Below are 26370 nucleotides of genomic sequence, written 5' to 3'. Positions count from 1 at the left end.
GTTCAGGAAAGCTTTGAATTTGTTTTATATGATTGTCCTCAGAATCCTTGCATGAAGAGTATGCAGACATTTTGTTCTCTTTTGTATTTAAGCATGCATGGTGGTCCAATCACAGACGTGGAGAAGTGATGTGTTCTCTCTCTGGTTCTTAATGGAGTTGCATGCTGCTACGGAAAGGTCCTCACTAGCTAACAGGACAAGGTCCTTCTCCGGACACACCTGAAGATGACTTTTAATAATTAGCCTTACACGGAACCCAAACCGGGTGCGCGCGTCCACCATCGTGCATACATTTATTTTGTCCCCCTACACCAAACACGATCACGACACGCAGGTTAAAATATCAAAACAAACTCTGAACCAATGACATTAATTTGGGGACAGGTCGAAAAGCATTAAACATTTATGGCAATTTAGATAGTTAGCTTGCACTTGCTAGGTAATTTGTCCTATTTAGCTAGCTTGCTGTTGCTAGCTAATTTGTCCTATTTAGCTAGCTTGCTGTTGCTAGCTAATTTGTCCTGGGATATAAACATTAGGTTGTTATTTTACCTGAAATGCACAAGGTCCCCTACTCTGACAATTAATCCACATATGAAAACGGTCAACCGAATCATTTCTAGTCATCTCTCCTCCTTCCAGGCTTTTTCATCATTTAACTTAGATGGTGATTGGCATCTAAACTTTCATAGTATTACCATGACAACCGGCAACAGTTCGTCTTTCAATCACCCACGTGACTCGAGCAGTGTAGTCAGGGTATTAGGGACTGTGAAGATACTCCTGAACCCGGAGCTTTCCCCTCAGCATCACAAGAGATGGGCAACAGCGATGGTTCAAGATGGATCACAGCAATTGTCCCCGCATCACAGGAAAGGCCTTGCCTAACTCTCAACGAGAGAACAGCGCAAGACTGGTGTTCCCTCTCAACCCGGCTTGGTTCTATGTTGTTAGACATCTGAACTTTTCCGCTATGAATCTGTCAACATGCTAGACTGCTAGACAGGCCGTTAGGTTTTTCAGGTTGTGGATCATGAACAGAGCCATGGTTTCTCCTTATAGAGTAATATACACCATGGGACATAATTCATTAACAGTGACTTATAAAGCCCAGAGATTTTCCTCAATGTACTCACATGCCAAAAAAATGTGGGTCTGTAGTCAATCTAACCCAATTAGTTTTGTCATAGGTTACACAACATATGTTTTTACAGCCAAACGAACACAAGCATTATATAACTACATACTAACAATACCCCCTGATGTGGAAGGAAAGGAAGTTGGTCAGCTAAACAAAGCACTGCCTCAGTGCTTCCACAGCAGGACGACAGTCCCAAAATAGTGTTTTTCACTAATGTCTACAGTTGGGCACAACGTGACTGTAATCAATGGTCTGATTTCTCTCTTTTTTTAGCAAGGCTTTGACAATTTATAGGACAATACTTACACATGTATCTGCTCTAGAGATACACAGTAGAGTAGTGTGGGGGTAGATAAATGAGAACAGACAACACATGGACAACACATGCTTTGCTTCCACCTCCACTATGTCAAACCTGCAGAGCCCCTGCATAGTAATGAAGTATTAACTATTGTTAAACCTGCTTGCACTGTATTCTGCTACTGGTATGACATCAATAACGCTTTGTGTGATTTGAATGAGCTGCATCCTACAACTGGTGTTAAAGGGGTTCCCTTCAATGTGGGTACAACGTGTGCATGCGTGCGTGTGTGTGTGACAGAGAGAGCGAGAGGAAAAATGTAGTTGCCCATTTGCTCAGGCATGCATTACAATGCACACATATAGTATAGTACCTAACCAGTCAATAAACATGAGTGATGTGTCTAAATAAATATCTATTACATGGGTGCAGCAGCACACTTGAAATATTTGTTTATCCCACAAGAGAGGTCACCCTTGCCTCTCTCAAATATACATTAGCTCATTTCTGAAGAGGGCTGGTGCCTCATGCTCCTAGGGCAAGATAATATCCCTTTAGAAACGTTTCAGAGTGCTGTTATAAACATCAGATAAATATAAACAAGTATTTATCTGATGGCAAGCATGGCTAATTCCAGATGCCACCGTGTTCAGAAGACGCACCAGATGAGGTGATTTTCAGTTATCCCTCAAGGAGATGTCAGCTCCAGTCAGGTAACGTTCATAACAATAGAGTGACTCACGTTAAAACTATAACATTCATATTGTGATGCATCATAATGCTGCGTTTGGGATTGACCAGATGTGAAAACACGCGATACTACTGTCCATACTTCACGGTGCACTGTGAACGCCTGAATCAGTATCACCATTCTAGGTTAACTGAATATTTCTCTGAGGATGAGAGGCAGAGAGCAATAAATATCAAATCAAACGCTTTACTCTAATTTAGTACTGAATGAGGCATACATCACTCAGTTTGATTTCTTTTACAACCCAGTGTTTAAATTCACTCTGTCATCATTCTTAAACACTAATTGATACACTTTGTGTCACAGCTGGGATGCTGGTAGGATGTTCTGGTACCAACGTACTAATTTAATTGGATCTAATCTTATGATTGCAATAAATGTGTATTTTTTACACAGTTCATTCTCAAAGTAGGTTTTTTGATTCCTGAATCACAAAGCCATCTGGCCATTTCAATGTTGTAATTACAAGGGTTTACAGCAGCATGGGTTCATTATATGCTCTGGATGGACCTAAGTCTCTTAGTAATAAACTCTGGTATAGGGTTGTAGCACCGTAAGATGTGGTTGACAGTAGAGGGGGCATCTCTTGATCTGGCTTCAAGTCAGGAAACTCTCTATTAGCTTTTATAAACGTTCTGTGGTGCCGTGGAAATCTGACCATTATCGAAACCACCCGTGTGGTTTTGTAAAAGCAATTAGACAGTCACTGGTTGAAGTCATCCATCTTGATTCAGGTGGCCGACGAGATTCATCTGCGCTCAAAGCCACAGTGGTAGTTGAGCGGTAGTTGCTACAGACAGTTGCTACAGCGCAACAGCAAACAAATGCTCCCGTTATTAAAACTGACGTGCCCTGCAATTGGAAGGATTAATCAATATCCAGTGGATATAATTAGAGAACGCAATATTTAGGGGGACATCTTCCTAAATTTGAACCTGTCTCACAAAAGAGTGGAAACATATGGTTTTACTTTTGAAAGACTGCTTACCTAGTAAACATGCACTCTGGTGAGGCTAATCTGGAAAATGATTTGACATAAATTACAATAAACACTGACAAATAACTATGTGGCATTAATCAAGATACTCTTGCTGCAGTATGTTCGCTAAGGGCTGGGTTCAATCTGTATCGCAGAAGTATCGTGGGAGATCCGCGTTATAGCTTGATTGAAATTTAAAGGCAATGTTCCCGCGTTCGCGGAGACTGCATTCACGGTAAACGCTGCATATGTTGGGCTCAATCGGAAATTACCTTTACATTTTTAAGCAGATATGGCCCAAGTGACAATGGCTATGTACAACTGACTACAATTCCTGGCAGGCATTGGAAAGTGCCAAACACACCCCACAGATGCCCTCACCAAACTTAGGCACACACACACACACACACACACACACACACACACACACACACACACACACACACACACACACACACACACACACACACACACACACACACACACACACACACACACACACTTCTATGCTCTTCCTCTCTCTCTCTCCAATCATTTCAGCGTCTGATTCAGATGCAGTTCTGCTCCTCTCCTGCTCCTTCGCTGTGCCAAATACTGTCCTGGGTGCCATCTTTCACATGCACTCTGCGTCCAGGGGACAAGTGTCCTTTTGTCCTCAGGCTAACAGGGAGCACTGCTACTCTCTGTGCCCTGTTAGAGATACTGCAAATAAGGGTCCCAATTTGGATTTAACTTAATGGCATCTCCGATGGATATTGAAAATGGTTGCATAGGGTCAGGTCCCCATAGCACATGCACTACCTGATCAAACAAAGTGGCACAAACAGAACCCAGCTCAGTAATATTATTTTGCCTCTGGCTGGATAGTCATTTTAATGCAGTGGGAGCCCTCAAAGAGCCCTCAGACTGAACTAAACACTATTATTTGGCTGTGGGTAAAACAATGACTGCAAACTAGTCAAAGGGGGAGGGATGTTTGTCTTTCTCTGACAGGGCAACCAGATCCATGAGGTATTCATACCTACTCTCAACTTGCTCAATTTCCACATTATTTATTACAAGATTTAGTTGAGGTTTAGGGTTTAGTGAATGATTTGTCCCAAATACAATGCTTTTAGATTTAGAAATATGTAGGACTAACTTATTCCTTGCTACCCACTCTGAAACTAACTGCAGCTATTTGTTAAGTGTTGCCGTCATTTCAGTCACTGTAGTAGCTGACGTGTATAGTGTTGAGTCATCTGCTTTACTCAAAGCCAGTGGAATGTCGTTAATAAAGATTGAAAAAAAAGTAAGGGACCTAGACAGCTGCCCTGGGGAATTCCTGATTCTACATGGATTATGTTGCAGAGGCTTCCATTAAATAACACCCTCTGTGTTCAGTTAGACAGGTAAGTCTTTATCCACAATATAGCAGGGGGTGTAAAGCCATAACACATACGTTTTTCCAGCAGCAGACTATCATTGATAATGTCAAAAGCCGCACTGAAGTCTAACAAAACCGTCCCACAATCTTTTTATAATTTGTGTAAGTGCTGTGCTTGTTGAATATCCTTCCCTCTAAGCGTGCTGAAAGTCTGTTGTCAATTTGTTTACTGTAAAATAGCATTGTATCTGGTCAAGCACAATTTTTTCAAAAAGATTACTAAGGGTTGGTAACAGGCTGATGCGTCGGCTATTTGAGCCAGTAAAGGGGGCTTTACTATTTTTAGTTTCTTCTTATTTTTATTCAGTTTAGTCACATGATTTCTCGATTTGCAATACATTTGCCAATCGGTTGTGCAACCAGACTTATTTGCCATTCCTTTTGCCTCATCCCTCTCAAACATAAACATTTTAAATTCATCATCAATCCAAGGGGATTTAACCGTTTTTACAGCATTTTCTTAATGGGTGCATGCTTCTTAGTAACTGGAATAAGCAATTTAATAAATGTGTTATGTGCAGCATCTGTTTGCTCCTCATTACACACCAAGGACCAACAAATATTATTTACATCAACAACATAGGAATCACTACAAATAATATTGTATGACCTCTTATACACTATATTAGGCCCAGATATGGCTAATATATTGTGATCACTACATCCGATGGATCTGGATGCTGCTTTCAAGCTAATTTCTGCAGCGTTAATAAAGATGTGATCAATACATATTGATGATTCCCTTCCTGTGCTGTTTGTAACTACCCTGGTAGGTTGACTGATAACCTGAACCAGGTTGCAGGCACTGGTTACAGTTTGAAGCTTTTTCTTGAGTGGGCAGCTTTATTGAAAGCCATATGTTGTCATGGGCTATTTTGAGCACTTTTCTTCTGGGATGCTTACTTGTTTTCATTGCTTTACTGGGAAGCTTAGCAGAAGTAGATATGCTCATGTTATTTATGTTAGTGCAGGGTGAGCTGCACACAGTGGACTTCCAACTAGGGCACACCGCCTCAGTGCTAACAGCATAACTCTGGTTCATAGGCACATGGTTACTGCATACAATAGCTGTAGGATCAGCAGAGGCATTCAGGGCAGTTAGAGGGACATACATTAGGTTACTTACATTGTGTCTACCAACACCCCTGGTATAATGTACATTTTCTGAAGCATTATGACAACACAGCATCACAATGGTAGTGATTAACTGAGCTGGGCTTGGGTCATTGGTAAGTCATTGTCTCAACACATCCTTATAATGCTGTGAAAAGTGATTTGGGTGGATCCCATCCTCCTTATAAGACGTGTTTTGTTTCCACAAGGTATCAACATTGTCCACAAAAGTTACACCCATTGAGCTGCAATAATCACGTAGACAGTTGTGAAGAGAAAGAATCCTGCTAAAGCGTTCAATGCCACAATTCAGAGAGGGCACAGGACCTGATATGATGGGTCTTTTATTAGGGTCTAGCAGAGAGTCAATCAGCATTTTGAAATCCAGTTTCAACTGTTCAGAGCTACCTTTCATAATGTCATTAAAACCCACATGGACTACGATAGAATCAATATTCATGACCTAACGTAGTGCATTCGGGAGCAGCTTAGTAATGTCATTTACTCGAGCTCTGTGATAGGACATTATTTTTGCACCAGGAATGGTCACATTCCTTACCATGGAGCTCCCCAAAATCATGGCTGGCGAGAAGGATAAGGAAATCCACCCACTCCCACGCTTCACAGGATTCAGAGAACCTTTTATGGATGGGCGAGAGGCAGGATAACTTGAGCTCGTTGCACCTAGCGCCTTGTGAAGGCCTCTGACAGATGGAGAAGCCCCACTCGATCCAGATTAGGGACGGAAGGTTGCCGACATCGACTTTGAAATCGTAGGAGTAGGCACTGCGGCCACAGACACAGGTACCCTCACCGACGAAGGTGCCGGAAGATCAGGCTCCAGGACGGAGAAACTATTTGTTGTTTGTATTCACTCTGGGTCTCTCGTTAGGAGTGTAGACTGCTTTGCGGGAGGCCAGTGTCTTCGGCTTCCACGGCTCGTGACATGCGACCATCGTTGATTACCTTGCTCCTCTTGCTGTGCTCCTTTGACTCCGCTATCAGATGGGGGAGCTCCGGGCAACAACGGCCAGTCGGATAACGACAAACGACAAGGCGGAGATGCATCCAACAAGCGCGAACGCCATCCAGTCACCGTCGTAGAAAAGGTAAACATTCCACTCTGCGTTCTCTACAGTTTCTTACGTAGGCTGGCGACCCACGTGATCAAGGAAGCCACCTCAAGCCTATAATCTTTGGCAAGCAAACAGTTTTGGAACTTTAAGTGATCCGGTTCATCCCGAAACAAAGCGTAGTAGATACAGCTCCTACATCGCTGGAACCGTTCATTTATTTCTCCAGAAAAAGAGGGCTCCATTGCAAAACTCATCTGGGATTAACTTCGTTAGCTTGATGGCTAGCAGCTTAGCGGCTCTGTCAAGCAGGCTTCAACCTGTCTGTTCAGCGGGATTCCGGGACAAGAAATAGCGGTCCTAGCTGTTAAAAGATAACATGTCAAGGAATCCACGCAAAAACAAGTTCGGTATTTCTATTTAATGTTTTAGTCAAAAATAACAAGCCAAGTGTTTCCAGCATACAGTGTTCAGCTGCTGATGACGTCACAAGGGTGCGGCAACTGCCAAAGCACTCTTCATGAGAGTTGGACTTAATGTTTTAGCCTAAGGATGAGTCTGAGTTTTATTTCACTGTTAGTTTTACACAAAATAATTCTACATTTTCAGTTAATAAAATTGACAATTGTTTATTTTGGATGATGGGTGTACTGTTGCTTGTATGCGTTGTATGCGTGTGCTTACTGTGACTGTCACCCTGATATTGGCTACACTAGCCCAGCTACTTCAGTGCTTGATGAGCTGGAGCGAAGATACTGTGTCCCGGTGTTGTTGCCGTTCAGATGGTTATCAATATTAGTCATTTATTGTGTAGGATACTATCCTACTTGAAATAAAATCAAGGGAGGGAAAAAATTGACCATGTTAGCTAGCACCGGCGATACCATGAATACAGTGAAAGCGCCAAGTTGCTGTCTGGCTTCATAACGTCCAAACTCTTGTGGTATTTCAATGGTAAATCTCGTCCCTAGCTGTATTCCAAAATAGTTTTGTATAGGCTATACTATATATGGTGTAGTGTGGCTACACTATACTTTGTATAGTGTGGGTATAACCACACCTGTAACTACAAGTATAATTGTCTAAAATGCCTCTTCATTTTAATCAAACATAGGGTCAGGCATAAGCTATGCTTTGGTCAACAAAATCACTATTCAGTTAACCTCATTGGACTATTTCCTACTCTTCGATGTTATCAGAAACTGACTAGTCATCAGTGGGGTAAAGTACTTAAGTAAAAATACTTTAAAGTAAAATACTTTAAAGTAAAGTCGTTTTTGGGGTATATTTACTTTACTATTTATATTTTTGCCAATGTTTACTTTTACATTCCTAAAGAAAATAATGTAGTTTTTACTCCATAGATTTTCCCTGACACCCAAAAGTACTCGTTACATTTTGACTGGAATATGGTCCAATTCACACACTTATGAAGAGAACATCCCTGGTCGTCCCTACTGCCTCAGATCTGGCAGACTCACTACACACAAATGCTTCTTGTTTGTAAATGATGTCTGAGTGTTGGAGGGTGTCCCTGGCTATCTGTCAATAAAAAGAACAAGAAAATGGTGCAGTCTGGTTTGCTTAATATAAGGAATTTGAAACGATTTATACTTTTACTTTTGATACTTAGCAATTCCATTTACTTTAGATACTTAAGTGTATTTAAAACCAAATACTTTTAGACTTTTACTCAAGCAGTATTTTACTGGGTGACTTTAACTTTTACTTGAGTCATTTTCACTTCGGTTAGCAAGGGGTTACCATGTTCCCTTTCTCATCTCAACTGTGCTCACCTAAAAATATCCTCCGCTGGTACTGGATCAAAGGGGGCAGCAACACCGACGTGGATCCCGCCCCGCGATTTCGCCTAATAGGAGGAGCATGTAGACAACTCTACAGTGGAGCAGAAGGCCCATGGTAACCACTTTAGCACAGAGGCGAGTGAGTGGGTAGGGTTTCAGCTGTTCAGCGAGTGCTCTCTGGTGATCTCGCAGAGATAGTAGTCTAGAGCCTGTCGTCTAGGACACTGCAGGACCGCTTTGAAGAGCTCATCAAATGGCAAAGCTGAACCACACGGAAACTGAATAGAGCTCCCTTTCAAATAGGAAATGACTTATTGATTTATCCAAATCTACAGAAAGCCTCACATGACTTTGATATAGACACTCACCTGAAGATAGTAAGGTGGTTGGAGAAGAAGACAGTTGCAATCCCCCCCTGTCAAAAGTTAGGTCGTAAGGATTTCTATACCTTACGATTCGCTTTTCATCGTTCTCCCGATGAATATTGGAATTTCGTAGTGGATAAAAATCGAATAGACACTTACAACAAAAATGGAAGAAGATCAAAAGTGGGGAGTTGTTGATAAAAGTGTGCGGAGGACTTGCAGTGACCACCCTTGCAAAAAGGGTGGTCACTGGACGATTTGGAAAGATTTGTCCGGTATAACTGTCTGCATCGCATTATCTTTATTGTCTCTTGGATTTTGCGTTCTCGTTTACCTGAGGACCTCGGAGCTGAAGTCCAGGATACTAAACCTGGAAAAACAGAGAGATACGCAGCTCTCCGCGTGGATCACACTCGAGCAGGTGGAACCCGTTGTCTTTGGACGAATAGATCAGATTCTGGAAGAGGTAAGGGTTATGGACAGATTATTCCATATGAAACATATTCTTACTTTTTGTTCAAGTGATACATTGCAAGTAGGCCTACTGTGTTTTTGAAATGATAATAGGTTATGGGAATTTTAAAAAATACACACCTGTGGGGAAACAAGCTATTTAAAATGTAAAACCTATTTAATCATTCCGTTGGCTGCGCTAATGAAAATATTGATTAAGCTACTTAAAAAATGTAGAATATGTATTTTGTTTACATGTCTTATTTTAAAGGGCATGGATAGGATGTGTAGCCCAGTGGCGGTTCAGACCATTTCAACTGGGGGGGTGGGGGGCAAGCTGGGGCCAGTTGTACTGTTAGAGGGGCCAGTTACATTAGACGTTATTGTTGTCATATCGTTTTCTTCACTGCATTGCAGGCATTAGCAGGCAAAAGACCATGTTCATAATCATCATCGTTGCCACTGTCTAATAACAGATGTAAAAAAAGAACGATAGCAAAAATTTGTTATGGGAAAAATATTTCATACTCTACATTTAGGGGGGCCACAAGGGGGTCCAAAATTATTGTCAAAGGGGCACTGGCCCCTCCTGCCCCCCCACCCCCCCCAGAAGCGCTAGTGGTGTAGCCTGCCGCGCATATCGATGTCTCTCACTCATTCCACAAGTGGTTGAAGCAGCGGCAGTTCCGATTGGTATTAGACCAGCTGCTCATGTTAACATGCACGAGAATATAATATCCAAAGTTCAAATAAGTTTGTTTATAATAGCCTACGTTTCAATTAAGAATTTAGTCTAATATATATTTTATATTTTATTTAATCACATGCACTCTCATAGTCTACCTGTGCTACCTTAATATCTTTCTTTTAACTTTTTGGATTGTATGTCTTGTTTTGTATTGCTTAATGCACCGTTTGAGCTAGAAACACAAGCATTTCTCTGCACCTGCGATAACATCTGCAAATCTGTGTACTCGACCAATAAACTTTGATTTTATTTGTATTTTATTTGTATATTGCATGGATGAAATGTCCATAGCACGCTGGCTTTAGTTCAAAGTCTATTTTTTATCCCTAAATGTAAACCGAATGGCAGGATAATTTTTCGTCCGTCTTTGCGGCATCGTCATGGTTTAGATAACAGGACTGTGAATGACCCTGGGATCAAATCTGTTGTTTTAAAATGTGCTTTTCAACGGGCCCTTGCGCTGGCCACTTCCACACTCATACCAACAACCTCTTCTCTTGTGATTGAAGTCCCGCAGGGCCCCTATTCCCCCCCTGTTTACTTTAGGCTACCTTTGTTGCATAACCCCCCCCCCCCCCAGCCCTCCACTTTTACTCAGGACATCATTGTAAATGCACTTATTGTAGGGACAGCAGTGCACTTCAAAGGGGTGCGTCAGAAGACTCCCTTTTCACTGCAATCATGGTCGCCACACTATTTTCAGGATGCACATTAATGTGTTCTTATACAACATGTACATAGGTTTGTCTTTTGTTCATCTCGGATTTAAAGAATGTATCTGTGATGTTTCTTTATCAGTTATTAGCAGAATATTAGCAGACTTGACATTTTGCATGTCTCAAATAGCTATGGAGCTTATATGTTTGATACCTTCCTTGTCCTTATTGCAGTTATTGACTATCTGCTATTGAGCATTGTGCATCCTAAAAAGTGGAGTCCTATAAACAAGCTTACTCCAGTCTTGCTGGAGGTATTGTGATTCACCCCTTTGTTTAGATCTGTTTATATATCTGGCCATTATTAATATGATGCAACAGCAGATGTGGCCGCTTCTAGCCCGACTGCCTTCGCGTGTTTCTGTCCAGAACCTCCAAGACTTTCTATTGATTTACTGCAAGTTGGAATCCTCTCTGGAAAATGGAAGCTGCAGAGGCCTAAATTATTTCCCACTATTCACATTCTGATTTTGAGGAAATATCTCATACATTTGCTGGATAATGTTCATGTTTTTGGACTCTAATCTTTGTTGCCTGAATATATATTTTCTGCTCTCCATCTCTCTATTCCTCTGAAAAAGCACAGTACCTGTACACTAAATACAGAAATTGGTAAAGTATTCTCCCACCTGGATAATGGCAAGAAAAAAATACAGTACAGAGTGCTGATGCCCTTGAATCTCAGCAGTCACATGTGACACGAAAAGCTGCTGAAACCACATCAATGGTCCGGTCACTGAATAGAGAAGTCTGCTGGGAGGAGGAACATATGTAACCAAAGGACTTCAAACGATCAATATTAACCCAACTTGTACCATCACAGACATATTATTTCTTTAGTCTAGGAATGAATATAGTTGTGTCTTTACTAGCAGACTGACTTGAGAGTGATAACAGGTATCATGATGTGGGTGGATGGATGGATGGTGAGGAGTCCGACTCAGTTATAGTCCATACATGGCAGCTGAGGCTCTCGCTCCTTTTTGGTTTAGGGGACAGAGAAAGGGAGGGTAAAGAGGGGGGCACATTCTCCGCCTCTCTGCCTCCCCACTTTAATGGTAACCCGATGCCAGAGTTTTTGATCTGGTTTTAACATTCTATTTTAAAAGGATGACAAAACATTTTACAGTCCCAAAGTCAGATTAATATTAAGACCCTCTGACTTTGCTGCCCAGGGGCCCTGCTATGGAGGCACTATAGTGAGCGCTGTCCCCTTGTCCTGTCCTGTGGCTACATCTCTGTTACTGGACTGAGGGCCTTTGGGGCATATTCTCCAAAATTCTGCTGTGAAACCTATACCCCACCTGACTCTCGCTGATTTCTCGAACAGACGTGCCACTAACACATGGGTATCATCAATCACATGGTCTTGAATCATTTAACACCAGGACATAAAATACATTATTGATCCTTTTGTTCTCATCAACAATCAACGTGTTGTTTCCATGTGTCATTAAGAGATTCACCTCCACACTCTTGTTTGCCCTCTGCAAATTCTGATCCCCTCCCGGACGCAATGGACACACCAAATACCCGCTGGTCTGGATTGTTAAATCAGCTGTAAAGGAACTTGACCTTTGCCTTCTTTGCTTTCCGAGGGGCCCTAAATCAATACACATCTACAAATCAAATCAAATTGTATTCGTCACATGCGCCGAATACAACAGGTGTGGTAGACCTTACAGTGAAATGCTTAATTACAAGCCCTTAACCAATAATGCCGTTAAGAAGAAAAAAAGTTTTAAGAAAGTATTTACTAAATAAACTGAAGTAAACAATAAATAAATACACATTAAAAAAAAATAAGAAAATGGAAAAATAACAAATAATTAAAGAGCAACAATAAAATAACAGGATCTACACATCTTCTGAGGCTGTGGTTGTTTTGAAATGTCTTGGGTACCGAAATATTGAGATACAGTACAAGAGGAGAATTGTAAGGTGGTTCCATCATGCAAAAAAGTTGGAGATCTCATTCTTATCCACTTGTGTTCTACAGACCTCTCAGCCCTGATCCTTCCTTAGAACTGAATCTCTCACTGCTAAATCACTGTGAGAGGTTGAGCTCTGGTCTTGGCCTCAGCCCTACTGTACCTGGCTGTGACTCCACCAGAGAACTTTACTCTGGCAGAGCACAAAGGCGTCTCAGGCACTTCTAGATTGTGTTGTTTTAATTCCCCTGACTTACTAGCACATGTAGCATTTATCCCCACTACTCCGCTGTTGCTTTCTGCTCTCTTGAACTGCAGCATTAGGTAACATGCAAAGAGATGGCGGGTGGCTGTGTGCTCAGCGATGGTCTGCCTGCCCAGAAAACCACATCTAGTTTACACACTGTGGGGTGACAGACCAGCAGGGACCAGAGCGAGGAAACCGGGGCAAGTGGAGGTGTATTTTCCCTTTTCTACACCCCAGAATCTGGACTGAAACTCACACGAGCTTGAACAGGCCTCTGTCATTGTTCATGTTAAACAGGCCAGTTTTAAGGTGACATAATGACGTGTTCAGGGAAAGTCAGAGAATTTTCAAAGAATGAATGTTTCTCAAGACTTTTGATTTTGCTACATTGGATTTGACACCTGAGGTGTATTGTTGAAAGGTCAGCCTCTGGGTTTTATGAGTAGGCAGTGCTAGGCACTGAAAAGAAGAGTGTTTCAATCAGTGGAAGTGTCACACCTGCTCCCGCTCTTCCCCCCTGGCACTCGAGGGCGCCAGGCTCCCCAGCATTGCGTACTCCTGCCACCATCATTACGCACACCTTCCTTCCCCCCGTCACGCGCATCAGCGATTATTGGACTGACCTGGACTCAATCACCTCTGTCATTATATGCCTGGTTACCCGCTCTGTTCCTTGCTGCAGCATTAATTGTCGTTTGTCTTTGTCTACCCGTGTGCTGACGCTGTTTCTGTTCTGTTACCTGTCTGTTCCTGATTAAATGTTGACTCCCCATACCTGCTTCTCATCTCCGGCGTCGGTCCTTACAGGAAGACATTTTCTATTTCTACAGGAGTGGCTTAAACTGCGTAGAAATAGCAGCTCACAAGTCATTTTTACTGTACAGCTACTGTGATTTTTCAGAGCAATACAGAGATACAGAGCAGGAAATATGTATTCGGGCAACAGAGCTTAGAGTACAAAAACATGAACCACAAACATTATCCAACAAATGTATGAGATATTTCCTCAAAATCAGAATGTTAATAGTGGGAAATTATTTAGGCCTCTGCAGCTTACATTTTCCAGAGAGGATTCCAACTTGCAGTAAATGAATAGAAAGTCTTGGAGGTTCTGGACAGAAACACGCAAAGGCAGTCGGCTAGACGTTTTGGACGTTTTTAGAAAGTTCTTGGGATGTTGTGTCATGGTCCCCAGGAGGTTTTTGTCACGTGCTAGTCCCAGGTGTTCCAAGTAAAAGTAAAGTAATAAAATGTAATAGGGGGTTTTAAGGTAAGTGGTACGCTGTTCAGCTAAAATAGTGTAAAAGTCTTTAATCAATGATAGTATGATTACATTTGACATGATCAGTTAGTACTGACTTTTCAATATGGGTTTTAATTTAAAAACTCTGGATTTGGGTTATAAGGATATTTCTGCTGCGCCACAAAGTCTGTAGAATTTCAGAAGTCTCCTACACATTCATTACCTATGATGCATCTCTGCACTTAGCAAAATAGTGCCACCTGCCCTGCTATTTAAGTTATCAGTTAATCTGATTATTCTCTTATTGAGTTAATTTACTTATTTCAGTCATTTGAGTTTGGATTTTCAGTATAGTTGCCTAATGTTGGTGGAGCATATTATTTTGTTTTAATGTTACTCCTGAATCCCTATGATAAATATAATAGTTTTTCTTCTGTGTATTTTTAACAGAGCTGAGATTTACTTTGAACAGCAAAGTGTAGGAATAAACCTACAGGTGGGTGAAATCTGTCATTGATACAGATATGGTGGCGTAGCAGGAAGTTTGTAATGCTGTCAACAAAGAGATTGTAAGTTCAAATCCCAGGTGAGAACATGTCAAATAATAAATACTCTTTAAACAAACATGCACAATGTAATCACATACAGTACCATTCAAAAGTTTGGACACACCTACTCATTCATGGGTTTTTCTTTATTTTTACATTTTCTACATTGTAGAATAATAGTGAAGACATCAAAACTATGAAATAACACACATGGAATCATGTAGTAACCAAAAAAGTGTTAAACAAATGTTTTATATTTGAGATTCTTCAAAGTAGCCACCCAGTGTAAAAACTATTTCTTTTTGAGGGGGAGAACGTTTCTTTGCGACTACCAGGTGACGTCCCCGGTACAAACCGGGAACTAGACAAAACTTCCAGGGGACCATGACACAACGTCCTGACGACTTTAGGCGACCATTTTGTTCTAACGACTCATTATTGTTTGCAGGGGCCATAACATATACATTAATTTTAAGCTGTTGAATTAAAGTTGATACCAAGAATGGACTCACTTTTCCATGACCAGTTTGCTCCATTCCCGAGTCTGTAGTGCAGTATCTTGGTTAGAGACCAGATAAGAACATTGAGCTAACATACACAGTTCCTTTATTGTACCCGATGCTTAGAATTACTGAACACTCATAACTACAACATGTCAACTCCAGCACCTGTTGGAGGTCTTTAAACAGCACACTGACATGCCTCTGACAGTAAGTACTATGAATTGTCTTGACTGCTGTGCAGTGGGACAGTACTGGAAATTCTGTTTTGGTTCAGGGTTGAAAAGCAAACTATACTCTGAATTCATCACCATCCACAAACTAATATTGTCTTCCGTTTTTTTACCCACGTGCAGAAATTGGCGGCTCGACTTCCCAAAACACGAGAGACCAGAGAAGCGCCCCCTAGCTGTGTCTGTCCACCAGGTAAGCCTCTGTCCCACCCACTTCTCACCTCTTACCCCACACCCTCACTTTTGACTGATTCTAGCACACCTCCTGCAGCTGTGCTCAGGTTTAATCGAGGGTTTTATCCACCACGACTAATCTGTGCTGCTCAAATCCTGCTTTGGTTTCACCCCTCTGGGTGAGCTCAGTTTGCCCTGTTTAAATGGGTCACTACCCTGAGTACGTAAGCGGGAGGAGTGTAGGGTAGACTTGAGTACTCATAGTGAGATCCGCTCCTCAAGGCATTAGCTACCTGCGACTACCATAAAAGTAGCCAGGGTGCCCGTTTTTTTCTGCTTTCTTGCTAACTTCTTATGAAAATATATTTTGTATTTATTATTATGGATTCCCATTAGCTGCTGCCAAGGCAGCAGCTACTCTTCCTGGGGTCCAGCAAAATTAAGGCAGTTATACAATTTTAAACACCTTACAATACATTCATTACAGAATTCACAACACACTAAATGTGTGCCCTAAGGCCCATACTCCACTACCACATATCTACAATGCAAAATCCATATGTACGTGTGTGTATAGTGCGTATGTTATCATGTGTGTGTATGCATGTGTCTGTGCCTATGTTTCTGTTACTTCACAGTCCCGCTGTTCCATAAGGTGTATTTTTACCTGCTTTTTGGAATCTGATTCTACTGCTTGCATCAGTTACCTGATGTGGAATAGAGTTCCATGTAGTCATGGCTCTATGTAGTACTTTGCACCTCCCATAGTCTGTTCTGGACTTGGGGACTGTGAAGAGACCTCTGGTGGCATGTCTTGTGGGGTATGCATGGGTGTCCAAGCTATGTGTTAGTATTTTAAAACAGACTGCTCGGTACCTTCAGCTTATCAACACCTCTTACAAAAACAAGTAATGAGAAAGTCAATCTCTCTTCCACTTTGAGCCATGAGAGATTGACATGCATGTCATTAATGTTAGCTCTCTGCGTACTTTTAAGGGCCAGCCGTGCTGCCCTGTTCTGAGCCAACTGCAATTTTCCCAAGTCCCTCTTTGTGGCACCTGACCACACAACTGAACAATAGTCCAGGTGCGACAAAACCAGGGCCTGTAGGACCTGCCTTGTTGATAGTGCTGTTAAGAAGGCAGAGCAGAGCTTTATTATAAACAGACTTTTCCCCATCTTAGCTACTGTTGTATCAATAGGTTTTGACTATGACAGTTTACAATCCAGGGTAACTCCAAGCAGTTTAGTCACCTCAACATGCTCAATTTTCACATTATTCATTACAAGATGTAGTTGAGGTTTAGGGTTTAGTGAATGATTTGTCCCAAATACAATACTTTTAGTTTTGGAAATATTTAGGACTAACTTATTCCTTGCTACCCATTCCGAAACTAACTGCAGCTCTTTGTTAAGTGTTGCAGTCATTTCAGTCGCTGTAGTAGCTGACGTGTATAGTGTTGAGTCGTCCGCATACAAAGACACTGGCCTTACTCAAAGCCAGTGGCATGTTGTTAGTAAAGATTGAAAAAATCAAGGGGCCTAAACAGCTACCCTGGGGAATTCCTGCTTCTCCCTGGATTATGTTTGAGAAGCTTCCATTAAAGAACACCCTGTGTGTTCTGTTAGACAAGTAACTTATCCACATTATAGCAGGGGGTATAAAGCCATAACACATATGTTTTTCCAGCAGAAGACTATGATTGATAACTTCACTGAAGTCTAACAAGACAGCCCCCACAATCATTTTATAATCAATTTCTCTCAGCCAATCATCAGTCATTTGTGTAAGTGCCGTGCTTGTTGAGTGTCCCTCCCTATAAGCGTACTGAAAGTCTGTTGTCAATTTGTTTACTGTGAAATAGCATTGTATCTGGTCAAACACCATTTTTTCCAGAAGTTTACTAAGGGTTGATAACAGGCTGATTGGTCGGGTATTTGAGCCAGTAAAGGGGGCTTTACAATTCTTGGGTAGCGGAATGACTTTAGCTTCCCTCCAGGCCTAAGGGCACACACTTTCTAGTAGGCTTAAATTGAAGATGTGGCAATATCGTCCGCTATTATCCTAAGTAATTTTCCATCCAGATTGTCAGACCCCGGTGGCTTGTCATTGTTGATAGACAACAATATTTTTTTTCACCTCTTCCACACTGACTTTACGGAATTCAAAAGTACAATTCTTGTCTTTCATAATTTGGTCAGATATACTTGGATGTGTAGTGTCAGCGTTTGTTGCTGCCATGTCATCTCTAAGTTGTTTATCTTGCCAATGAAAAAGTAATCAAAAACGTCGGCAATATCAGTGGGTTTTGTGATAAATGAGCCATCTGATTCAATGAATGATGGAGCCGAGTTGGCTTTTTTCCCCAAAGATTTAATTGAAGGTTCTCCAAAGCTTTTTACTATCATTCTTTATATCATTTATCTTTGTTTCATAGTATAATTTATTTTTATTTAGCTTAGGCAAGTTATTTCTTAATTTGCACTACGTTTGCCAATCAGTTGGGCTGCCAGATTTATTTGCCATACCTTTTGCCTCATCCCTCTCAACCATGCATTTTTTCAATTCCTCATCAATCCAAGGGGATTAAACAGTTTTTACAGTCATTTTCTTAATGGGTGCATGCTTATTAGTAACTGGAATAAGGAATTTCATAAATGTGTCAAGTGCAGCATCTGGTTGCTCCTCATTACGCACCACAGACCAGTAAATATTCTTTACAACATATGAATCACTACAAAACTTCTTGTATGACCTCTTACACACTATATTTGGCCCAGCCTTTAGAACTTTGGTTTTCCTAGATATGGCTATTATATTGTGATCACTACATCCTATGGATTTGGATACTGCTTTAAATCAAATGTATGCAGCATTAGTAAAGGTGTGATCAATACATGTTGATGATTTAATTCCTGTGCTGTTTGTACATACCTGGTAGGTTGACTGACAACCTGAACCAGGTTGCAGCCACTGGTTATAATTAGATTTTTTTTGTTGAGAGACAGTCAATATTGACATCACCCAGAAAATATACTTTTCTGTTGATATCACATACATTATCAAGCATTTCACACACATTTTCCAGATACTGTTAGCACTTGGTGGTCTATAGCAGCTTCCCACCAGAATGGGCTTTAGGTGAGGCAGATAAACCTGTAGCCATACTACTTCAACAGTATTTAACATTAGATCGTCTCTAAGCTTTGCAGGAATGTGGTTCTTTATATAGGCCGTAACATCTACCCCGTTGGCATTTCTGTCTTTTCGGTAAACGTTATAACCATGTATTGCTACCACTGTATCATCTAAGTGAGTTTCAGAGATAATCAGAACATGAATCATCTGTTACAAGCAAGTTATTGACTTCATGGACCTTGTTTTTCAGGCTGCATATGTTAATATGGTCTATTTTTAGCACTTTTCTGGGTTGCTTGATTGTTTTTAATGGTTTACTGGGAAGCTTATCAGAAGATGACTTGATAGTGCAGGGTGAGCTGCACAAAGTGGTCTTCCTACTAGGGCACACCGCCTCAGTGCTAACAGTGTAACTCTGGTTCATAGACTCATGATTACTGTATACAATAGCTGTAAGATTAACAAAAGTATTCAGGATATTAGGGGGACATAAATTAAGTTACTTACATTGTGTCTGCCAACGCCCATAGGATAATGTACATTTAATGCAGCATTATGATGACTCATTGTCACAACGGTAGGGATTAACTGAGCTGGTCTTGGGTCCTTGATAAGTCATTGTTTCAACGCAGCCTTGAAATGCCAAGATGATTTGGATGGACTCCGTCATTCCTGTAGAGTGTCTTCTGTTTCCAGAAGGTGTCAAAGTTATCTATAAAAGTGACTCCAGCAGAGCTACAGTAGTCTTTTAGCCAGATGTGTAAGGCCAGCAGTCTGCTGAATCTTTCACACCCGCGGCCCAACGATGGTACTGGACCTGAAATTATTGGCTGTTTTTTGGAGTCTTTTAATGCTAAAATCAGTTCTTTAAAATCCATTTTCAGATGTTCCGAGCTAGCCCTCCTGATGTCGTTTGATCCCACATGGACTACGACAGTGTCAGCCCCCGGCATCTGTGGTAGAACAGTCAGAAACAGCCTTGTGATGTCCTGTTCTCGTGCTCCTGGGTAGCACAGAGTTTTTGCCTTGGGAACCAAGATGTTTCTCACCATAGAGCTGCCTATGATGACAGCTGGCGATGTTAAATGGGCCGGTCATTGGCTTGACAATGACAATGAAGTAGTCAAAAGCACAAACAGATCTAGAACCAGGCTACCATATATGGATCTTTAAAGGCCCAGTGCATTTAAAGTTCTGTTTTACCTTTGTATCATATTGTACAACAGCTGATGAGGCTAACACTGTAAAAGTGTGAGTAAAAGTCAGCAGTGTTACATCCTGATAGTTGCTGGTTGAAAATACAATCGAAAGACCTTCTAATCAGCGTGCTTCCATGGGCCGAAGTTTCGGCTTTCCTGGTGACATCACCAGTTAAGACCACTTTATTGGTCAATTGCAGACAAAGTCCAACTGAAATTTGACTTCCGCTTTTAACCCCTCCAAAAGACAAACATACATAGGTTTTGGAGAGGTGCAGGGGGCTGCCACACTGGGAGCTGTTATTGTGGGGGGTTAAGTGCCTTGCTCAAGGGAACAACTGCAGGCAATGGCCTCTAGGATTTGATACCAGCAACCCTCCGGTTGCCAGCTCACTTCCCGAATTGTCAACTCTCCGGTTGCTGGCTCGCCTCTCTCCAACCTCTCGACTACAGTACCTGCCGCTTCTCTTGAATATTGGTTAATAGACCAATAACAAAGAGAGTTCCAAACCTCTCGGCCAATAAAAGCTTGTTTTAAGTTTCCCCTCCCCACTCAGACCACTCCCAGACAGTCCTAGCAAAATTCTTGCTTGAGAAATAGTTTTTTTGATAAAAAGCTATTTTTGTCCAGAAATTATTTGATTTTGATATAAAAATGGCTGGATTGGACCTTTAAAGTTCTCTAAAAGCATAATACTGCAGTGAGGCTTTTTGTATAATGGTGTTGCTATAGCAACGTTTCATTCAACGTTTTTCTTTCTAAGTGTGATATTGAATTACTTTATTTTTTAAAGACGGATGACAAGTTGGATAAGATAACGATAACAAGAGTAAACACATGAACAGCAACATTCACACATGACAGATGCAAATGCTTACAAGGTCTAAACAAGATCATTTCATTAAAGAGACGTGCTATACGAGATAAACATATATATAAATATGTATATGTATAGAAATATAATTGATTGCGGTCATTCACTGTACTTTGGTTGTCAATGGGAACAGTGTGCAACACCCATGCCATAAACGGATGATGAGAGAAGGACTTTAAATTAGGTTGCGCTCAGCTGCTTTATAACACCCTGTGAACGTAATGACACTTTCGTGATTCACTGGTTACTGATGTTGGGTACTGATAACTTGTTTGTATGGGCTTCTGTTGTTGAAATTGTGTTACCGACAGCCATTAACGATAGAATGCAAACTTAACAAACACTAAAGACGTCATGGCAAGGTTGGAGGGTGAAAAAACAAACATGATCAAAGCAAGTTAGGGAAGATTGTATTGATGCAGTAGCTGTGGCACTGCCGCACAATGCAGGATTCCTTGTCTGAGTTTTAGGAGGGGCGACAGATGCAAGGATCCAACAGGTTTCACTGGTATATACTATGTGTACACTTGATCCTGTACATGCCAAATATTGCCCTCCTTTTGCACTTGTGCCCTCAGGCTAGCTTCATAATGACGACAGGTGCAGGTGTATTTCGGGCACAGTTGGCGGTGGTCGGCAGCGCAGGCGTTTTGTATCACATTGGGTAATGGTGCAAGCTGGTGTGACGAGGTACCATCATCAAGGCATTCCTAGGCAGGGACGACAGCCCACTGATAACTAGCCACATCCGCTACACAACTAACCCTGTAGATACAGTATGAGTGGATTGAAATGAACAGCAGTGAACTGACAACAAATCGCATCTGTCTTTGTTCCATTAGAAAAAGGATGCCACAGAGAGCACCTATGGCGCCAGTATATTAGATTAGTACCACATATTCTGGAACATACATTATCTTGGGCTGTCGTGCAAGCATGAAGCATTGTGTCTGACAGTGTCTGAAAAGGGTCTTCAGTCACCAAGCCCACCTGTTTCTCAGCTGTCAGTCATTAAGTAATTAGGTAGTGAAGAGTGTTTGTGTGTGTGTGTGTGTGTGTGTGTGCCTGCGTGTGTGTGAGTGGGCCTAAGCGGAACAGGCCTGTGAGAACCAGTGGAGGTGAGAGCGTACACACATTAGTGCTAATTTGTCTTGTCAGTAGGAAGTCAGGGTCTTAACTGACCGGTAAGTGTCTTTGGAGGTCCCGTAAAAAAACAGTTAAGGTGGACAGAGCTTCTGAGAGGAACCCTTTCTTTTCAGGTGTGAGAGCCTTCTAACTGGAGACTGTTCGGTAGTTCCTGGTCACACACCTCAGAAACAGGCTCTTAAATGTACATATGAGGCCTTGTTTCATTTTTTGGATTTCTCTAAATGTATGTTTTCTAAATATTTCCGGCTAACCATTCCTGAATATACTTCATGAAACAATTTGCCTTCGGTTTTTAGCTGTCAGGGTATGAAGACGACAGTTCCAAATGCCATCTCACCGAAGCATGAAGAATGCCATCTTAGCCTGAGCAGGATCCACACTGTTCATCAAATGTCCTGTTCATGAACTGTCCCCCCAACATGCACCTCTCTATAAATGGCCCCTTAACAATGACGAGGTCCTGGTTCGGTTCAGCATGGCAGGCTGCCCTCAGGATGATGAAGCAGTGCATTGTTGGATATGTGTATGTATATATGGCTATACAGTGCTCCCAGTGTCTACCTGGCCTCTGCCAATCACGGCGGAACAAAGTGTTCGCATGGCTCCGATTCATTAGTTTATTTTCAGTTCCCGGCGACGAGGTATAATAAGCCCTCCCCTGGTCCTCGAGTCCCTGTACAGACACAGGAACCTAGGCACCTGTTGTTCAATAAAACAGAGGAGGCGTTAGATGTTGTTGAAAGGCTGGTTTAAGTAATGGTCGCTGTGATGCCTTAAGAGGAACGCTTTCGTCCTGAAGAGATTTCCAATTGTCCCTCAAAAAAAATCAACAGATGTAGTATTTGATTGATCGTGACCTCGTCAGCTTTGCTTGACTGAAATGAACTACGGTTGAAACATTGTAAGTCTGCGTAGTGTGGTGTTGAGTGGATGTTTTTAACTGGGGTCAGTGTGTGTATTTCACTTGAAGGACATTAGGCATTATTCTGAGCTTGACATGTTTCATGAGACGCTGTGAAAATGTACCTCTCTCTATGCTGAACGGAGCTAGTTAGCTAGCATGCTTTACACATTTCAGTTTCCCTTTTTCACTGCGTCATGATTATAGACATATTTTTATGACAATTTGTGACACAACTCCTCAATGCAGTTATAACACTGATGACTCTCTAATGTCGTCTCATACCACGTTGCCGGATATAAAAAGTCAGACTTGGTCGTTGGTTGAGTTGTGCCCATGAACCGTCTGGGAATGCAGAGATGTGTACTGTACATCCCTGAGTTTGTAATAAGCATCACATGCTGCCATAGCTAAACATGGCGAGGGGGTGAGTAAGACCCTCTATGTGTCACCATTCAATTACCCCATGTTAATGGTCACATGTTGACCAATGCCAAATAGAACGACAGTCGTATTCTTAGCAGCATGGATTATAGTATTTCACAAAGCCTTGGGCTCGAGGACTTGTTTTGGTTGGCTGGAAATCAGACATGTTAAATGGCTTGGATGTTTGTGGTTTTTATCGAGAGGTGAACCATATAATATAGATATTGAAAATGTGTTAGCTGAACTATTGTACATAACTCTGATGAATTGATTATCACATTAAAGTCCACAGTTGCATAAATCTGGGATTCTTGAAAGATGGGAAAAATCAACTTTTTTTTCACACTTTAAAAAAAATGTATATTTCAAAAGAACAAAGTATCAGCTATGTAAAGGAACAACCTAATAATTGTAAAAAAAATAAATAAAAAAAAAGATAAATCCAGTTGGTTGCATTTTATGTAAACTCCGTCAGACACCATAAAAGGCATTTCATTTGTACATTTATTGTCCAACGAGTGTTTAAACACTTTGTTCGTTTCTTATATTAGATTATTCAAATATCTCAAACTTCTTTTTGTTTTATTTTACAGCACTATATAATGCTCCATATAATGCTAATTTCGTTAGCATTTTGCTATGTTTTTCTAGATACAGAACACAGAACACAAAAAAAACCTAAGGAAAACATTATCCCTTTGATCAGCAAATATGTCAATAGTTTAAGCATACAGTATGTTGCAGAACGGTGATTAAAATATTTTTCAGAATATTTACAAAAAAAAGGCATCTTAAGGGGTTTAGTTTATTTTAATGCATTTTTGTCAACTCTGTAAAATATCAACTTCGTCGTCTTTTTGTCTAACGTGAACTCCATCCGAGTGCTGAAATATCTGAAAGAATGTTTATATTTTTATTGGAGACTTTCAAATGAATCATTTTCTATATTTCACAAATGTTTGTACTGAACAAAAATGTGTGTTGAGTACTTGATGTCAGTATTTGGATATCCTATTTTAATCTATCGGGGAGATGGAGTTGACAGTTCACGGTTGTGACCATAGTGATTTCAATATTGTTTGTTTAAATCTATCAAAAGAAAATCTATCAACTTTACAGTTTTGTTGCACTACATGTAATGAAGACACGAAGAAGGGGTCCTTATGGTGTGGCTGACCCTGTTCATTCCTGATTCATTTAGAATTGAATACAAATCTGATGCAATTGACCAAATCTCTAGACACATTTTTTTGGAATCAGTTTTGAGAGATATATTCTTCAAAGTCAGAGAGGGCTATTGCAAGAAACTACATACCATCCTTTTCAGTTAATATTCATTATTGCCCATTTAATTTTAATTTTAAAAAAACGACACTTTTTTGGAGAGTTTGAAATTGTGATCCTTTGCTCTGGACAAGAGCATTTCCGGGCATAGAGCCGACATGGAAATTAATATTATTGAGAAAAAAAAAGAAAGTTCCAAAAGCAAATCTTTCCCCTCATAAAATTCCCCTAAATGTAATCTTTAAACTCAAATAATGTATCCCCCCCCAAAAAAATGTCAACTATAAAAATAAAGTTTCCCTGCTGGACAAGGATTTTCCCAACTTTCAAGAATCTCTGAAATATGATTTTTTTTAATATGAAAATAAAACATTCTCAAAAGGTAGGTAAATGTATAGGTAATTCAAGGAGATGCTCATGAACATGATCATACTGTGAGATCTTGGTAACAATGAGAGGGACATCGGGAAGGAACTATCATTAACAGTGTTTACATTGATATCTATGCCATCAGAGGAGGCACGGATGGAGAAATTGTGGCTTTGTGCATATTTGTTGCAAATTAATGACATTTATATAAAGGCTTATTCATATTTTGCACCAAATTAATACAAGTAACTAATAATCTGCCAACGTGTAGGAAAATGTATGTGACAGGGAGATTGATCCAGGCCCATGTTGCCAGAGTTCGACTCCAGAGTTGACTTCAATCAACACATTATTGGCCGACAAGCTGAGTGGCACTTTCTTGGATCTAACATCAGGAAAAAGAGAAAAGAGAGAGAGTGAGCCCACCCCCCTCTTGTCAATTGCATTTCCGCTTCACCAAAGAAGATAACCTTCTGGATTTAGCTGCTTTGTGGCTTGATATCACAGTAGTGACCAACATTGAGCATTGAGGGAGGGTAAGAGTGAATGGGAGGCTAAAGGGGATGCGGGGGGGCTGGGTCTATCTTTGGAAGAGCATGTCACTGGCACTGGTTGGACAACTTCCTGGGACAGTTAGGCCAGAGTAGATCTATCCTCTCCACATTGCTTTGGAAAAGAGCAGGGCGTGAGCTCACATCACATCCATCTGGGAGTATTAATCCCGGGGAATGGGGATAGCAGGTAGGGGGCAGGGGATAAAGGCCTTTAATACTTGCTGCCCGAGAGGGAGGAAGTGGGCTTTGACAGTTTACCTGGCAGGGGTCCGAGGGGAAGCCAGAGACAGAGTGTAATCAGAACCCCCTGCCACAGAGCTGGCAGCCTTGCATGGTTGGCAAAGCGGACCCCTACTCTACCCCCTCTCTGCCCACAGAATACTGGGCAATGAAGGAGCCAGCCAGGCAGGCAGGCGCTGCCACCCACAGGCCCTCACACAGCCACCATCTGGCCTGAGGCCGGGCATGTGGATAGACACACAGCACTGCATGACACAGGCAGAACTCTTTCCAACAACACTTGTTCTCCATATGCACAATAGCATAATGCATAATTGCAATTCTTTATTTCGAATATTAATATTTTACAATATTTAGAGATGGTGTATTTGAATGAATGCATTTTAAAGTACAGTTTTAAATACAGATTTTAAATGCACATCTTTTGTATCAAAATGTGTCAGTGTTATGAAGACAATCCATTCCCTACATTAGCAGTGAAAGAGTT

The 26370-nt window shown here is 41.2% G+C and overlaps 1 protein-coding gene across 22 annotated transcripts in view; it reads left to right on the top strand.

The window, feature by feature from the left end:
- Positions 1-8681: 8681 nt before the first annotated feature.
- Positions 8682-26370, top strand: part of LOC106606370 (collagen alpha-1(XIII) chain) — a 120816-nt gene continuing 103127 nt past the window's right edge. For 13 of the 22 annotated variants that reach the window (XM_045720573.1, XM_014202558.2, XM_014202586.2 and 10 more), the window contains exons 1-2: positions 8682-9420; positions 15697-15766. In XM_045720573.1, the coding sequence (XP_045576529.1) occupies positions 9121-9420; positions 15697-15766 (370 nt within the window). In that variant the 5' untranslated portion in view covers positions 8682-9120. The remainder of the gene's footprint in view (positions 9421-15696; positions 15767-26370) is intronic. The other 9 variants (XM_045720581.1, XM_014202607.2, XM_014202600.2 and 6 more) reach the window with 2 other exon arrangements.

The sequence above is a fragment of the Salmo salar genome, chromosome ssa01, assembly GCF_905237065.1.
Source record: "Salmo salar chromosome ssa01, Ssal_v3.1, whole genome shotgun sequence".
In the NCBI taxonomy this organism is placed as follows: Eukaryota; Metazoa; Chordata; class Actinopteri; order Salmoniformes; family Salmonidae; genus Salmo; species Salmo salar.
Note: the sequence above shows the minus strand (reverse complement) of the source record. Positions and strands in the feature narration are given on the sequence as shown.